This window comes from Molossus molossus, unplaced genomic scaffold, assembly GCF_014108415.1.
Source record: "Molossus molossus isolate mMolMol1 unplaced genomic scaffold, mMolMol1.p scaffold_m16_p_3, whole genome shotgun sequence".
NCBI lineage: Eukaryota > Metazoa > Chordata > Mammalia > Chiroptera > Molossidae > Molossus > Molossus molossus.
In genome coordinates this window covers 28491741-28506757 of record NW_023425366.1, presented here as the reverse complement: position 1 = coordinate 28506757, position 15017 = coordinate 28491741, and the positions used below count along the sequence as shown (strand labels likewise).

General features: G+C 36.9%; 1 protein-coding gene across 1 annotated transcript in view; it reads right to left on the bottom strand.

Annotated features, from left to right (window-relative positions):
* Positions 1–15017, bottom strand: part of DNAH5 (dynein axonemal heavy chain 5) — a 286089-nt gene that overhangs the window by 156651 nt on the left and 114421 nt on the right. The window contains exons 18-24 of the mRNA XM_036278902.1: positions 12040–12211; positions 9023–9168; positions 7696–7861; positions 6531–6770; positions 4960–5150; positions 4775–4862; positions 1558–1691 (exon numbers count right to left, since the gene is read on the bottom strand). Coding sequence (XP_036134795.1) covers positions 1558–1691; positions 4775–4862; positions 4960–5150; positions 6531–6770; positions 7696–7861; positions 9023–9168; positions 12040–12211 — 1137 coding nt within the window. The remainder of the gene's footprint in view (positions 1–1557; positions 1692–4774; positions 4863–4959; positions 5151–6530; positions 6771–7695; positions 7862–9022; positions 9169–12039; positions 12212–15017) is intronic.

Below are 15017 nucleotides of genomic sequence, written 5' to 3'. Positions count from 1 at the left end.
GATATGCCTCCAGAAACAATTTGGCCATCCTATCAAACCGGAAAATGTCCTTCAAATCATTCTAAGTACCGACCTTTTCTATTACTTTAAGGAAGACTAATATCTGTATACTTCCTTCACATAATAAAAAAGCAAATGCAATAAAAGTGGCAGAAAGATATTTGCTACCGGCAGTATGTTAGTTTGAAATGCTATGTCTTACCCTAGGTTTTCATAATAGAAGCTACTTATGTTCAGAGAAAGTAATGGACTTTATTATTGATTTATTTTATTGTATTTTCCATGATTATGAGATGTTGTAAAATATATCTGAATGTTCATTATCATCATAGAATACTCTACTTAGCTTTATCATTTAGGATAGAGCTTGATAAACTAAGCACCAGATGAATATTTGTTAAATTGAATTATGTGAACACTATCTCTAGGGCAAAATTAAATACAGGACCTTCAATATCTTAAGGAAGAAAAATTGAAAATGCATAAATGCAAAAGCTTCCAGTTTCTTCAGGAACACATTAAAATTAAACTTAATATTCCCTCACATGGTTACAGAGGTGGTAGCCTTTCAAAATGCTTTCAAAACAAATGAGATTCATCCCATCAAAACTAAGTAATAGAAAAGATATATTTACATAGTGGCAACACTAAAAATCACTTTAAAGAGTGAACAGATCTTAGTGACAATATGAATATAGATTTTTTAAGTAGAAATTCACTTCAGGGTTTTGAGTCATTTTGACCATAAGAACAGATTTGCCCAAACCAAAAAAAAAAAAGAAAATTGAGAGAAAAGCAGGTTGAAAATAGAAATTAACCCAAATTGCCCAGCCGGTGTGGCTCAGTGGATTGAGAATCATCCCATGGACTGAGAGGTCCTGGTTCAATTCCCAGTCAGGGCACACGCCCAGGTTTCGGGCTCGATCCCCAGTGTGAGGCATACAGGAGGCAGCCGACTGATGTTTCTCTCTCACACCCATGTTTCTATCTGTCTCTCTTCATCTCTCTCTCTGAAAAAATCAATAAGAACTTATTTTTTAAAAAGAAATTAACCCAAATGTACACCCATATCTAATTCAAGTTTGCATTGATCACACTAATATTTTCTTTATGTTTCAGTATTATCTGATTTCTACATGGCCATACACAGAAATTTTCATCTGATATTTTTTAAGATTTTCCGAACTACCCAAATATAAAAAATTCTATTTCAAATTTACTAGTATCACTGACTTTATGAAGGTAAACTGTAACACCAGTCTGACCTGTGGTTTGGGGCATACAAAAAATATATATTTAATTAGATTTATTTGAACTAAATAAATAGGTTAAAGACACTAAAGAAAACACAATACAAGACATAGGAATAATAGTTCTCTTTCACCTTGCAACCTAGACTGAAAAATAGTTAACCAAATATTTTTCTGAAACTTACAAGGTACCATAAGCAGTTCACTAAAAGTTACAGGAGGTAGGTCTCTGGCTACACGTAGGACAAGTTGGGATGTCCGGCTTCACAGGGGCACATGTTATGAGGCACAGATCCCTGTGACCTACCTTCTTGGTGGAGTTGATGATTGTGCTAAGCACAGAGACTAATTTTACAATATCTTTGTTGTCAGAAACATTTTTATAGTAGTTCCTGGTTTGCACAGGAATGGGTAAACTTACAGATGCTATCTCAAAGGTATCTAAAAGCAGAAAAAGAGAAAAGAGTTTATATCAACAGCATAAGGAACATACTTTAAAAAGAGGTAATGGTAAAGGAAAGACCTTTGAAAATCTTCACAAAAGCAAATACAAACATTGGCAAAATTATTAATATCAATTTATAATCAATTTATAGCAACAATCCAAAAAACATTTGTTTAGTCAAAAAAAAAAGCTAAGTCTTGTAACAACAGTGAGTTTGTGGTATTTTAACTAGTTCTATTGTCCCCTCCCTGGCTATGTGGTAGCCTCAAAAGAGCTGGGTCATAATTTCAGATGCTTGCTTTTAATTAATGTACTTTTATGTTGCTTTTGGGAAAATCCCTTTGTCTGTATAATCTGAGTTTATTTACAACATTCTGAATATATACTGCTTAAATCTATGAACTCAAAATACTGCAGTGAATATCCATTTTTTTTTAAATATCATAAGTCACGATAATTGGTTGTACGTGCTTAAAATTTTAACAAAAAAATAAATCATAACCTTACAAGTAAATAAATATTTTTTAAAACATTCTTACAGACACTGGCTGTCCAAACCACAGCCCAGCAGTCACCAGAGGCAAAGGGGCCAGACTGGGTTTGGAGCTCTTCAGGAATCCCCATAAAAATGTCACTATTTTAACTGTCTGGATGCTCCCTTGAAAAGCTCCATTCAAAGAGTTTATCTTTATTTGACCTGATTCAAACCACAGTGAATAAAAAATAAAAAAAAATCCCTATCTCCAAGGTGTTTGTCAGAAATAATCAGCAACAACTGTTTAACTTTATCACTGACTGAAGCAATGCTATTAGTTGAGGCAAAAAAGAGGTTGGCCAAAAAAGTTAAAGATCTGGGGAATGAGATGTCCATAGAGGGCACTGTAAAGCCCTGACATATTCTGCAAGCTCCAAAGAGCACACATGTGTACAGAGCTAGCACATACCCAGGAAAGACTAACAATACCCTAATCTTTTAGCTCTGGCTAAACGTGAGGCTTTGCACAATCAGTAAATGAAGACTAAGGCAGTGTTAAAACTTATTGAGTTTCCAAGGTGTTCTACACGTAGTGCTCCAACACATACAGTGTCGCCAGGCAAAGGTGGAAGACTTACTGGTTCGAAGCATTAAAGGAAATCTCTACAATCATTAGTTGACCACTAAGCTAATCAGGCAGCGATTATAATAGTACACACCACAGAAAAGACAAATTTTATAGAATTAGTCCAGGAAAGTCAATAAAGAAACAAACAATGATAACAACAGACCCTGGGGGAAAGAGAATCAGATTCTCAGAGTTGCCACATTATATTCTTTAAAATATAAAGTTTTCAATAAAAATTTAAATTGTAAGACATGCAAAGAAATAGGAGAGCAGTGCTTATATATAGGAACAAAAGCATCCAATAGAAACTATACATGAGAAAGCCCAACCAGTGGACATATAACTTAGCAATTCCACTTATAGGTATATACCCATGAAAAATGAAAACAAATGTCCACACAAAAAATTTGTATATGAACATTCATAGCAAGATTATTCATAATAGCTAAAAAGTAGAAGTAATCCAAATATTCATCAGCTGATGGATAAATGAATGAATAAAATGTGATATATCTAAAAAATGTAATAGTATTTGTCAATAAATAGGAATAAAGAATTGATTCATGCTACAGTATGGATCAATCTTAAAAACAGTATGCTAAGTGAAAGAAGCCAGCTTCAAAAGACCATATATTGTACGATTCTATTTAAATGAAATGTCCAAAATAGGCAAATCCACAAAGACAGAAAGTAGATGCCTAGTGCGACAAACTCAAGGGAAGGGGAATAGGGAGTGACTGCTAATGGAAACAGCATTTCTTTTTGGAGTGATGAATATATGCTAAAATTAGATAGTGATGATGGCTGTGGACATTCTAACTAAAAACTACTGAATTTATGCTTTAAAGAATAACTTTTGTTATGTAAACTATATCTCAAAGTTATTATTTTTAAAAGGTGTGGCTTATTTCTTTATTCTGTCTTTTGTCGTGACAAAAATATATATGCAATTTTTCATTGAACATTTCTTTCTTCTCAATTCAAGATGTAATTCACAACAACATATTTTCAGTTTAGAAAATTCTGAATTTTAAACTATTCTAGGGAAGCAACATTTCTACATAATATAAAATAAAATTAACATAATAATATTTTTTAGCCAGAATAGATAATATTGTAAGTTGTACGCAAAGTTGTTTTGAGCTCTTTATCCTCTTCAGTAACAGATTGTTTTAAAGAGAAACTTGCTTCAGTTTCTTTCTCATGGTTAGTTGATTCATCATCTCAGGGGACACGAGCACATTACATGGGGTCTGATGTTTGCATAGTTGATTTAAAAGGATTTTGCAGAGCCAAACCTATGTAGCTCAGTGGATTGAATGTTGTCTGAGAGGTCCCGGTTTGATTCCCAGTCAGGGCACATGCCCAGGTTGCAGGTTCGATCCCCATGAGGGGGCGTGCGGGAGGCAGCCAGTCAATGTTCCTCTCTCACATTGATGTTTCTATTTCTCTCTCTCTCTCTCTCTCTCTCTGAAAAATCAATAAAAGACATATTTTTAAAAATAAAAGGATTTTGCAGAACGAAAGACAACATTTAATATAATTAGGAACTTGCATGTCATATGTTTTCTAATTTTAGAGAATTCAAATGAAAATCATGGGGTGTCCAGCATGTACACACATCACATGTTGGCAAAACAAGACACATAATGGGTCAAAAATGTCTCTTTAGCATCAGGAAATAGTCATTGTGATGATGACAAGTATCTCTTTAAACTGAGAAGTTAAACCCTTCTTGTCCCCTAGTTCTCATCATCACAGAAATCAATGATGCACCCAAAACTGTGGGATACCCATTGGAGGTATTTATAGCAGTGATATTAAAACACATGAATCTTTATATTTCATGTGCTTTAAATTGGTTCATAGGTTAACATTCCAATCCGATTTGAGAATTGCATGGAGGGAACATGCATTTTAGTTCAATAAACACTGGTTTACAATCACTAGTTAAAAATAACTAAAAGAACGTTTACCTTGAGGTTTGTTTTCTCCCATTTCAACATCAGAATCACTATCTTCATTATTCTGCAAGGCAACTATTTTTCTTTCATGTATCTTTTTCTACAACATAAAAGGATACTTTCCAGCTCAGTCCCATGTGTAACAGATTTTACTTTATTTTATTCCATCTGAAATCATTTCTTCATCCCACACCCACCTTGGACAGCAGCTCACTGTTCCACTGTCTAACCCCCTTGGTGACACTGACGATGCACTCCACAGCTTTGTTGAGTATTTGCTGTATGTCTTCCAAGGCAGGGACCATGGCAATGTTGGGAATGGCCAGAGTGATGCCTGCCCGAAAAATAGGTTGACTGTTCGGCTTCATCTGAGATGCACTGTTACTGTCTAAGTTAATACAAAACAAGGAAAATTTTAGTAATTAAAAATAAAGAATAAAGTAGAACTCATCACTTATATCCAAGGTGCTTTTTAAAGTTGAATATAGGTAAAGGTATATAAATATGGACGACTCGTGTGTATGTGTATAACTTTATATATATAGTTGGAAATACCTGTAATTTATAAAGTTGGAAAGAAATGTGATTTAATATTCAGCATATCAACCAATATTTGATAAGTTCTAATAATATTCTTGAATTAAAAAAAAAAAAGAAGAAGAACTATCACCATGGCCAGTTAGGCTCAGCAGTTAGAGCGATGTCCTGTGGGCCAAAGAGTCTCGGGTTTGATTCCTGTCAAGGGCACTACTTCAGTTGTGGCTTGATCCCCAGCCCTGGCTGGGGTTGTGCAAGAGGTAACCAATCGGTGTGTCTCTCTTGAATCGATGTTTCTCTGTCTCTCTCCCTCTCTCCCTCTCCCTCCCTCCCACACTATTGAAAATTGATGGAAAAATATCCTCAGGTGAGGATTTAAAAAAAATAAAAAGAACTATCCTCCACTCTGAGTGAAATAAAACATAATGAACCATGCTACCAATCGAACAATTCTCTTAGTGTTTACACTTTTTAGTTATCCACTTTTAATTAAATATTAAAGATGCTTTCTCTGAAAGGCCAATTTTCAAAATAAACAAAAATATTTTATTATCTTATTATTTTCCCATTTTAAGTAATTACTGTTACTTTTTTTTTTTTTTTTACTCTTTTAAATTTTAATTTTAATTTCAGAATGTCTCTAGATGTAATGGATTTTTGTGACCCATCTGGGAAATACAGCACCTGTTTCTGAATCATGCTGAGGAAGAGATGACTGTATTGAGAATGAGGAAACCAGCAGGAAAGTACTAAAATGACATAAAATTAATAAAAAGTTTCTGCTTTGAAGAACATGGCATTAATAAGTCTCTCTCACTTTATAAGACTGGCTAGTCACCTAATAATTTAACAATGAAATTATCTTTCCATATATCTCCTTTTTAAAGTGTGTGGTAATTTTTTCTTTCACTAATTCATTTTACATGTTTTCACCTCATTACAAAAAGATTAAAAGTAATGCCAATTATTATGTTATTATCAAAAGCCAAGTGGCCTTAAGCAAATTACTTAACCTCCCTGTAATCTGGCTTTCTCAGTTTTAAACTAGAGTAATGATAGTATCTACTTCATAGAATTGTTGGGGAAATCAAAGTTCACAATGTATAAACTTACAAGGAGGTACTCAATAAATGGTGGGATTTTTAATTATTTAAATTTAACAGGAACACATACACATTCAACCAGCCACTATGCCTGACCAACCAGTAGGCAAATTCTATGGGATCATTACCCCGGAAGTTAATCGTGTTAGATGCATGAATTCGCTTGCGAATGGCCTCTAGTGTATTCCTCGTAACTTTCAGAAGAGCATCCATGTTTTGCTGATTGAAATAAGAGAGCAACTCGCAGGCTTCTTCCTCTAACATCTCAATCTCCTTCTTCTTTCCCGTGAATGTCATCGAAGGCAGGAGGCCTGACTCAGCATTAAGGGAAGACGTCAAGGTGTCAGGATTTCCTTCTCCTCTTTTTGCTGTTACAATATGAGAAGGAGAGAGAGAGAGCCATCTGTTGCAATTAAAGAGAAAAAAATTGCCCTGGCTGGTTTGGCTCAGTGGTTAGAATGTCAGCCCGTGGACCAAAGAGTCTCTGATTCGATTCCCAGTCAAGGGCATGTATCTGGGTTGCAGGTTCAATCCTGGGGCCCCTGGGGTCATGCAGGAGGCAACCAATCAATGTCTCTCTCTCACACTGATGTTTCTCACTCTCCCTCCCTTTCTTCCACTCTCTCTAAAAACCAATTAAAAAAAAAAATCCTTGGGTGAGGAGCAACAAAATAAATAAATCAAAAGAAGAAAAGTAAGATAAATTACATGCAAATTTGATAACACTCAAATGCCATAGGTCTTAGAAAGTGAGATCATTCAAAGATAGGAAATGGAAACTGGGCCACCAGGTGGACTAATGGAGGCCTCTCCTCAACAGTGTGAGGAAGCAGGAGGAGAGGCAGGAACTATACTGAAAAGCAAGACGAGGCCTCGGCAGCCTGGTGCTTTCTCTTCCACCAACATCCAGAAACCCTTGGAGAAAGAGCTTTCCAGCTCCGTCTTTCCGCGTCCTCATCTCCCCCACAGAAGGTCTGCTCTCTGCAGATGCGCTCCCATGGAGCCCCTGATCCATCACCCAGCCTACTCTCCTGATAAGGTGAAAATACAAACTCACAGCAAAATGCAAAGAGAGCTATAAGGAGCCAATGCAAAGTACATGTTTAAAGAATTTAACAAAAAATAATGTGATTAATGACATAAAGTCATTACATAATTTCAGATTTATAAATATCTTTATAAAATTGGGAGGATGTGTATAAAACTGTGAAATTAATTGCTATGCAGAAAATTACATTTTAGTTGTCAGTAATGTCCTAGAAAAACAGGATCCTCCCACTCCCCATCTCTTACCTGAACTTTTGTTTTTTGAATCAGCACCATTCACATTGGGTCCTTTTTCACTTTCTTCTTTAGATGGAACTTCCACATCTAGCAACATATTTATTAGCTCATTGACTGCTTCCTCCACTAATGAGCTTTTAAAGTGAAGTATCTGAGCACCATTTATACAAAGATCCTATAAAAAATAATAGCACAGCGTCATTTTTGTTGTCTAGCGCTTGAGAGCACATCAGTAATGGTAGTAATGCCATAGGTTCAGCCTCCAGATGAGATTTGGGCCTTCAGTGATGCTTGGCCACAAGCCTTACACTAGCCCAGACAAGGTCTCCCTTAAGGGAGTGTTAAGGAGAAGAGAACCAATCAGGCAGAAAAAGACAAATACTATATAATTTCACTTATATGTGGAATCCAATGAACAAGATAATTTCACAAACAAAATAGAAACAGAAGCATAAATACACAGAACAGACGGACAGCTGTCGGAGGGGAGAGGGTTTGGGGAGCTGGGTGGAAAAAAGTGAAGTGATTAAGCAAAATAAATATGACACCAACTTGGACAACAGCATAGTAATAGCCAGAGGAAAGGTGAGTGTGTGGAGATGGAACGGGTGAAGATTCATAGAGTGTTCTGCTGAAACTCAAGGGTGTGTGTTAACCATGGGGTTGTATAGACACAGATTCAATTTTATGTATAAAACCTATACTATCAGCTCAATAATACTAATAAACGGAAGGTCTGCTGACGTAAATAGGCTTTTACAACTATATTAATACATTTTGACTTTGCTTATTAGTTCAGGCTATTCAGATCCATGATTTCAATACATTAATGTGTAAAGAATCTTAAGGGGAAAGTCTACCCTGAGCCTTTTGGACACAGACTCCACCTTTCCAAGGTTTCCTGGCAACAGCTCCAGAACCACGTGCCACAGAACACCAGTCTGGGAAACACTGCTCTACATAAAAATGTAAAGAAGAAATTCTGTCCAGAAGTTGCTTAGAACAATTGTTTTATTAATTAACCCTAGCTTACTAGAAGTCCTTCAGCTAAATAGCTCTATTCTTCAAAAAATATGAAAAAAATGACAAATGTGTTCCACAGCAATTTCCTTCCTACTGATCTGCAAAGAAACAATTTGTTCCTCGTGTCTAAGTCATTCCCTATGTACATTCCTCTTCATTTTCAAATTACTGTCAGAAGCCTCTGTGTTTGAACATCTATCACTAATCAATCACAGGTAGAGAGAAAAATGTAATTTATGCTTCAAAAAAATGCTCTTTAGAAAAAAATGAATCACAAAAATATGTTTAATAAAAACAACAATATTCTAATAACCTTTGTCATTTGGAGAAACTCGTCACAGGTCAGTGGCTCCTCCTGGGGGAGTTGACAAAGAGGTGTGCTGCTCATTTCTTCTAGAATGGCATCAATGCGGAACTTGATCAAATCATTGACCCTGTCAACCAGGATTTCCAGGTCCTCTTCAGAAAAAAGAGAAGTGAATACAAAAGATTAAGCATTTTTATTTGTTTTTTTATTATTATTAAACACTAGATTAGCCCAGCCAGTGTGGCTCAGTAGTTTACCATCAACCTATGCACCACGAGGTCTCCGGTTCAATTTCCAATTAAGGCACACGCCCCGGTTGTGGGCCTGATCCTCAGTGGGGGGCATGCAGGAGGTGGCCAATCAATGTTCTCTCTCATCAATGTTTCTCTCTCTCTCTCTCTCTCTCTCTCTCTCTCTCTCTCTCTCTCTCTCTCTCTTTCTCCCTCTCTCCCTCTCTCCCTCTCTCCCTCCCCTCCTTCCTCTTTCTCTAAAATCAATAAAGAAAAAACAAAACACTGGATTAAACTACAGTAGTAAAACCAGGATTAATGTTGCTCCATACCAGTTTCACACTTGCTTTTCTCATGCTATTCTTTCTTTGACCAGTTTCCAGGGTTTCTCAGCCTGCCTAACTCTGACTCAGACTTGAAGATATGGCTCAAGTGCATCTCCCTGAGGAGGCTCCCCATGATCTTCATGTACTTGAGCAGAACCCTCTTCCTGTACTGACAATGAACCTGAGCATCCTTCCATTTCTCCAAATACCACATGGTCTCCTCTGGTGTCTTACCTTCTGAAAGGCATATTTTTCATCCTTGCATCTTCAAGACTCAGCCCACTGCCTGTTCTACAGGAGGTATTCAACAACTCTTATTGAAGAGAAGTTCCCTCAATGTTTCTTTTACTGTTACAATTTTAAGGTACATTTTTTAAAATGTAGTAAAGTAATATTTAACACTAAGTTCTATGGACAGAAAGACCAATTCTGAAGAAAATTAACAACTTTACTTCCAAAGTAGAAATGATGGTTAATGGATTGCCATCTATGAAGTAAATAGATTTTTCAACATTTATCAACAGTTAATCTCTTTTTTCCTAATACTACATTCTTCTAGAAATGAAGTTCAAATTGAATACAGAAAAATTCATGTTACATACTCATGATGTATAACTTTCAGTGGGGGGAAAAGGAGAAACATCTGTAACAATAATTAATTAATTAATTAATTAAAAAATAAATAAATACCTTTACTACCTAAAGATTAAAGTACTAAAAGTTCCAATCAATTTTAAGCAAATTATTAAAGAGGTTACTCAAGATACCAAATAGTTCTGCCTGGTAAGCTTACTCATTACTAAGAGAGCCTACACTTTTACTTACGCATGTGTGTGCTCAGTAAAATTCTTTACTATTTCTGATTCTTCAAAGCTTCCTCAGAAGCATCTGTGGTAAGCTGATACCTTTGAAGAATCCAACTGACTCCTCAAAGCATCCTCAAGGACTATTGTGCCCCTCCTCCAGGATGCCTACATCCTAACCCCCGCAAATGTTACAAAGGGGGCTTTGCAGATGTGATCACGTTAAGGATCTTGAGATATGGAGACTGTCCTGGATGATCCAAGTGGGGGCAAGGTAGTCTTAAGGGTCCTTATAAGTGGGAGGCAGGAGGGTCAGAGTCCGAAGACAATGTGACTACTGAAGTGAAGAAAAAGAGACGAAGATGCTAAGCTGCTGGTTTTGCAGATAAAGTGAGCAGCAGCCAAAGGATGTAGGCAGTCTCTGGGACCTGAAAATTATCCCCCGGGTGGTTAGGCAAGGAAAATGGCAATGTCTAAGTTTCCTGGAAAAACCCCTCCATACCACGTCCCAAATTGTGTTCCACTGCCTACCAAGGAAGGTCTATCAAGTGTTAATATGTTCTCCTAGAAGACAGCCAAGGAATTCTGGGAAACACCACTAAAACAGCCTGCTTTGGGAGACCAATGGACAATGGCATATTAAAGGCTATGAGGAGTACCACAGAAAAGAACCTGACTGGCTTTGCTCATTCTGAAATTCCCACACTTCTCTAAGCCCAGATCCCTGCTTTGTAGCATACCTGCACACATTCTGGGGAATCGTATTTTAAGGAATATATATATACCAACTTGCACATATTCTAAAGTGGATTCAATCCCTCATTAAGAAAAAGTATTTGCATAAACTTTTTCCAGATAGCCTGTTGCTCAGCATTCTACTTTGTCCAAATCTCCCCATATTTCAAACTGAGATCTGAAAATACACTATTAGTATAAAAAGCTGAATGACTCCAAAGATCCTTATTTTATTATTAATTTTTTTTCTTTGTTGATTTTAGAGAGAGAGGAAGGGAGAGGGAGAGAGAGATAGAAACATCAATGAGAGAGAACATTGATTGGCTGCCTCCTGCATGCCCCCCACCGGGGTTTGGACCCACAACCTAGGCATGTGCCCTGACTGGGAATCAAACCTGGTGCATGGGTCAATGCTCAACCACTGAGCCACTCTGGCCAGGCCTCCAAAGATCCTTTAAATTCTAACGTCCAACAATAAGTATATTTTAAAATGTAGTTAATCTCTAGGAATAAAATTAAATAGTGAGCCCAGCCAGTGTGGCTCAGTGGATTGGGCATTATTCCATGGACTGAGAGGTCCTGGTCTGGTTCCCAGTCAGGGCACATGCCCCAGGTGTGGGCTCGATCTCCAGTAGGGGGTGTGCAGGAGGCAGCCAATCAGTGTTTTTCTCTCACATTGACATTTCTATCTCTCCCTTCCTTTCTCTCTATAAAATCAATAAAAGCATCTTAAAAATTAGATAGTGAATATATATACTTTCCAGGAAATTAATGAATTCATATATTTTGGTAAAATTCTTTGGGGAACAGCTTTAAAAATAACTCCCCATTTCACTATTTATATCACAATATCTATAAGAAAGTATACAACACACATTAAGAACTCAGCCTTTCAAACTGAGAAATAATAACTATTTACACAGACTTACTGATCTTTGCAAAAGCGTTTTCCAAGTATGTCTCAATGTTCAGTGATGTCCAGGTCAGTGCAGCCAGGCCGGGTTGGAGAGCTTCATTCACTTTAGCCAAATGAGGGGCCATCAGTTGTTCCACGGTGGGAGGCATTTTTGACTTCACTCTCTGATATTCAGCCAGCATCATCTGCAATGAAATGGGGGATAAGGTATCTATTAATATCTCGCTTTTAATATCTATTAGTGTCACTTTTTTTTTTAATCCAAATGGATGAATTTCATTTAGGGTCCAGCTGCAGGGCTCCAATAGCAGCCAGGCAGGTAGAGTGGCCCAAACAAAGTAAGGATGGAACAGAAGACAAGAGATCCCTCCATAAATATACATTCCTAATCTGATCAAATATAACTGAGGAGGTGAGACAAAGAGTTAAAGAGTAAAAGTTTCTCAACCCCCTACCCAGCCCAAAAGGGGAGAAAATTTTGAGGCCAAGTGACTTTTCTAAACCAGGTTAAGTCATGTTACCAGTGCTTTGGCCTGTGTATCACTAAGTTTGCATGGTCAGATTTGTATGCAGGTTAGCTCCTCTGGACCACTTCCTGTGGACCATACTCATCAACCAAAGTGTCAGGGTAACCAGAAGTCTGCCTCAGTCCCTTGCTGGAATTGTAAACCAAATCCTGATGCAAGACCCAAAACATAAGGAGTCAGGTACCAGTGTTGATATTATCAAGTGTCATGACTTTAAGTATATCCATATACTGAGACAACCGAATTACATCTCCAGTCCAGATCTCACTCCTCAAGTCTAGATTCATACATGGCAAGCAGCTACTCAATACTTCTACTTGAAAATATAGCAGACATTTGAAACTTGACATGTCTAAAACTGAAAGTCTTTTCTTCCCCCAAAGTTCTCTGCCCAAAGCATTCTCTATCTCAACTGACAGCAACTCCATCCATCTAGTTCTCAGGTCATAACTCAAAAGTCATCCTCAAATCCTCTATCTCACACCTACATGCACTCCATAAGGATATCTTGTTTGCTCCATATCCAAAAAGAGATCCTACTGACGCTTACCACTGCTACCACCATCATTGACTCTATTGTAATGGTCCACCATTGTCTCCCTGCTTCTTGCTCAATATAGCCGCAAGAGTAATTCTTTCAAAATCTAAGTTAAATCATGTAACTCCTCTGCTTACGTAGCCACATGGCTTCCCATCTTACTCAGGGCTACAAGCTCTTATGTTGGTCTGCAAAGATCTACCCAATCTGGACTCCATTACTTCTCTGACTTCATCTCTAAAAACTCTTTTCCTCTCTTATCTGCTCCTACCCTAATGTATTCCTTAGCCTTAGAGCCTTTGCATCTCCCTGAAATAATTATTCAAATACCACCTTCTCAATTAGGCCTATCCTGACTACCTACTTAAGATCCTAAACCATAACCAAAAACATCTCCATACTCCATCTTCTTTGCCCTATTTTTTCCATAGCACCTATCATTTTCTGATAAGACTATATAATTTATGCATTTATGAAGCTCATTGTTTGCCTTCTGTTTTACCCAACTAGAATATACGTTCTGTAATGACAAGAATTTTGTCTGCTTTGTTCAACATGTCTGAAACAATACTTGGCACACAGGAGATGATGAACCATATGGCTCTAATTAATAAATTAGTTCTCATTAGAAGGAGAATTTGTGATAAAAAAAAAAATCTCATGGGTTCTGGTCCTTCACTAAATTTACCTGTGGTTAATGTTGAACTGTACCAGCAATTTGTTCATATGCTACTATTTTTAAATAAGAGTAATAGTACTTTCAGCCTACCTTTTATAATAATGTTAATGTCAACAATAATTAATTATAAGAAATGAACTTTAATCTATTTATTAAATTCAATTGTTTTTAAGTTCATATCTTTAATGTGCATGTTGGTGTTACTTTGTTATTAATGTTTTCCAAAGTATTTTTCCTGAAATGCAAGCCCCAGAGATTCCATAAGAAAATTGGTCTCTGAACGGACAAGTTTGGAAAATGCTGTATAAATTATCTCCCCTCCTGAACAGTCAACTAATATTAACAATTCTGAGAAAATTGCAAGAAGGAAATGAAAAGCTCAGTGGACTTTGTGAATGTTGTTAAACCCAACATTTCTCAAATGAGTCGCGTAATCCTTTCTTCATATAACACTTTTCCACAATTTCTATATATCCTTTCAATTTCCATAAAAGCCACCTTCAAAAAGCCTAAATTTGAAGGTTCTGTTAGCAGCTACTTACACATTTCCTGAAGCTTTTCTCTGCTGCTTACCTTTTTTTTTCCACACTGTCCATCACTTATTCTATTTGGGAAGCCATTCTTACAAACATTTTTCTATGTCCCACCCTAATCCTTTAATCCCATGAAGTATTACTCATCCATTTCATAAATGAAAAACTAAGGTTTAAAAGGGTACAGGAATTTTCCCAAAGATAATCGTTCGAATCCAGATCAAATTGGCTTCAGAATCTATACTTGTAGCTCCTGGTGGTGAATACTGTCTCATTTCTTTCTACTTTGAACTGTCTTCCAAGAAATAGACAAAGAATACAAATTCTCAGCTACTTTGCATATCTGAAGCCTGAAAGCTGTATTAAATATTCAGCACAATAACTGTCACCTAAGATGGTTCCCCAAATCTGCCACTAGACCTGCTCTTACCATCTGTTCATGTTGGGGTAGGAACCTCTAACTCTTTCAGTCTCCAAGATACAATAAATGTCAACCAGATAATACTTTACTTGCTTTGATTGTCATTTACAACTGTGGTAGTTTTTAAAACGTTCTTTGACCTTTCTCCCCTCATGGGTTGGGGTCTATGTCCCCTCTCCTTGAATCTGGGTGGATTTATGGAGTCTAACAAAGCACAACAGAAGTGATGCTATGAGACACTGAGCTGTCCTAAAGGCCACACAGCTTTCTCTTTATTTATTTAACACCCACTC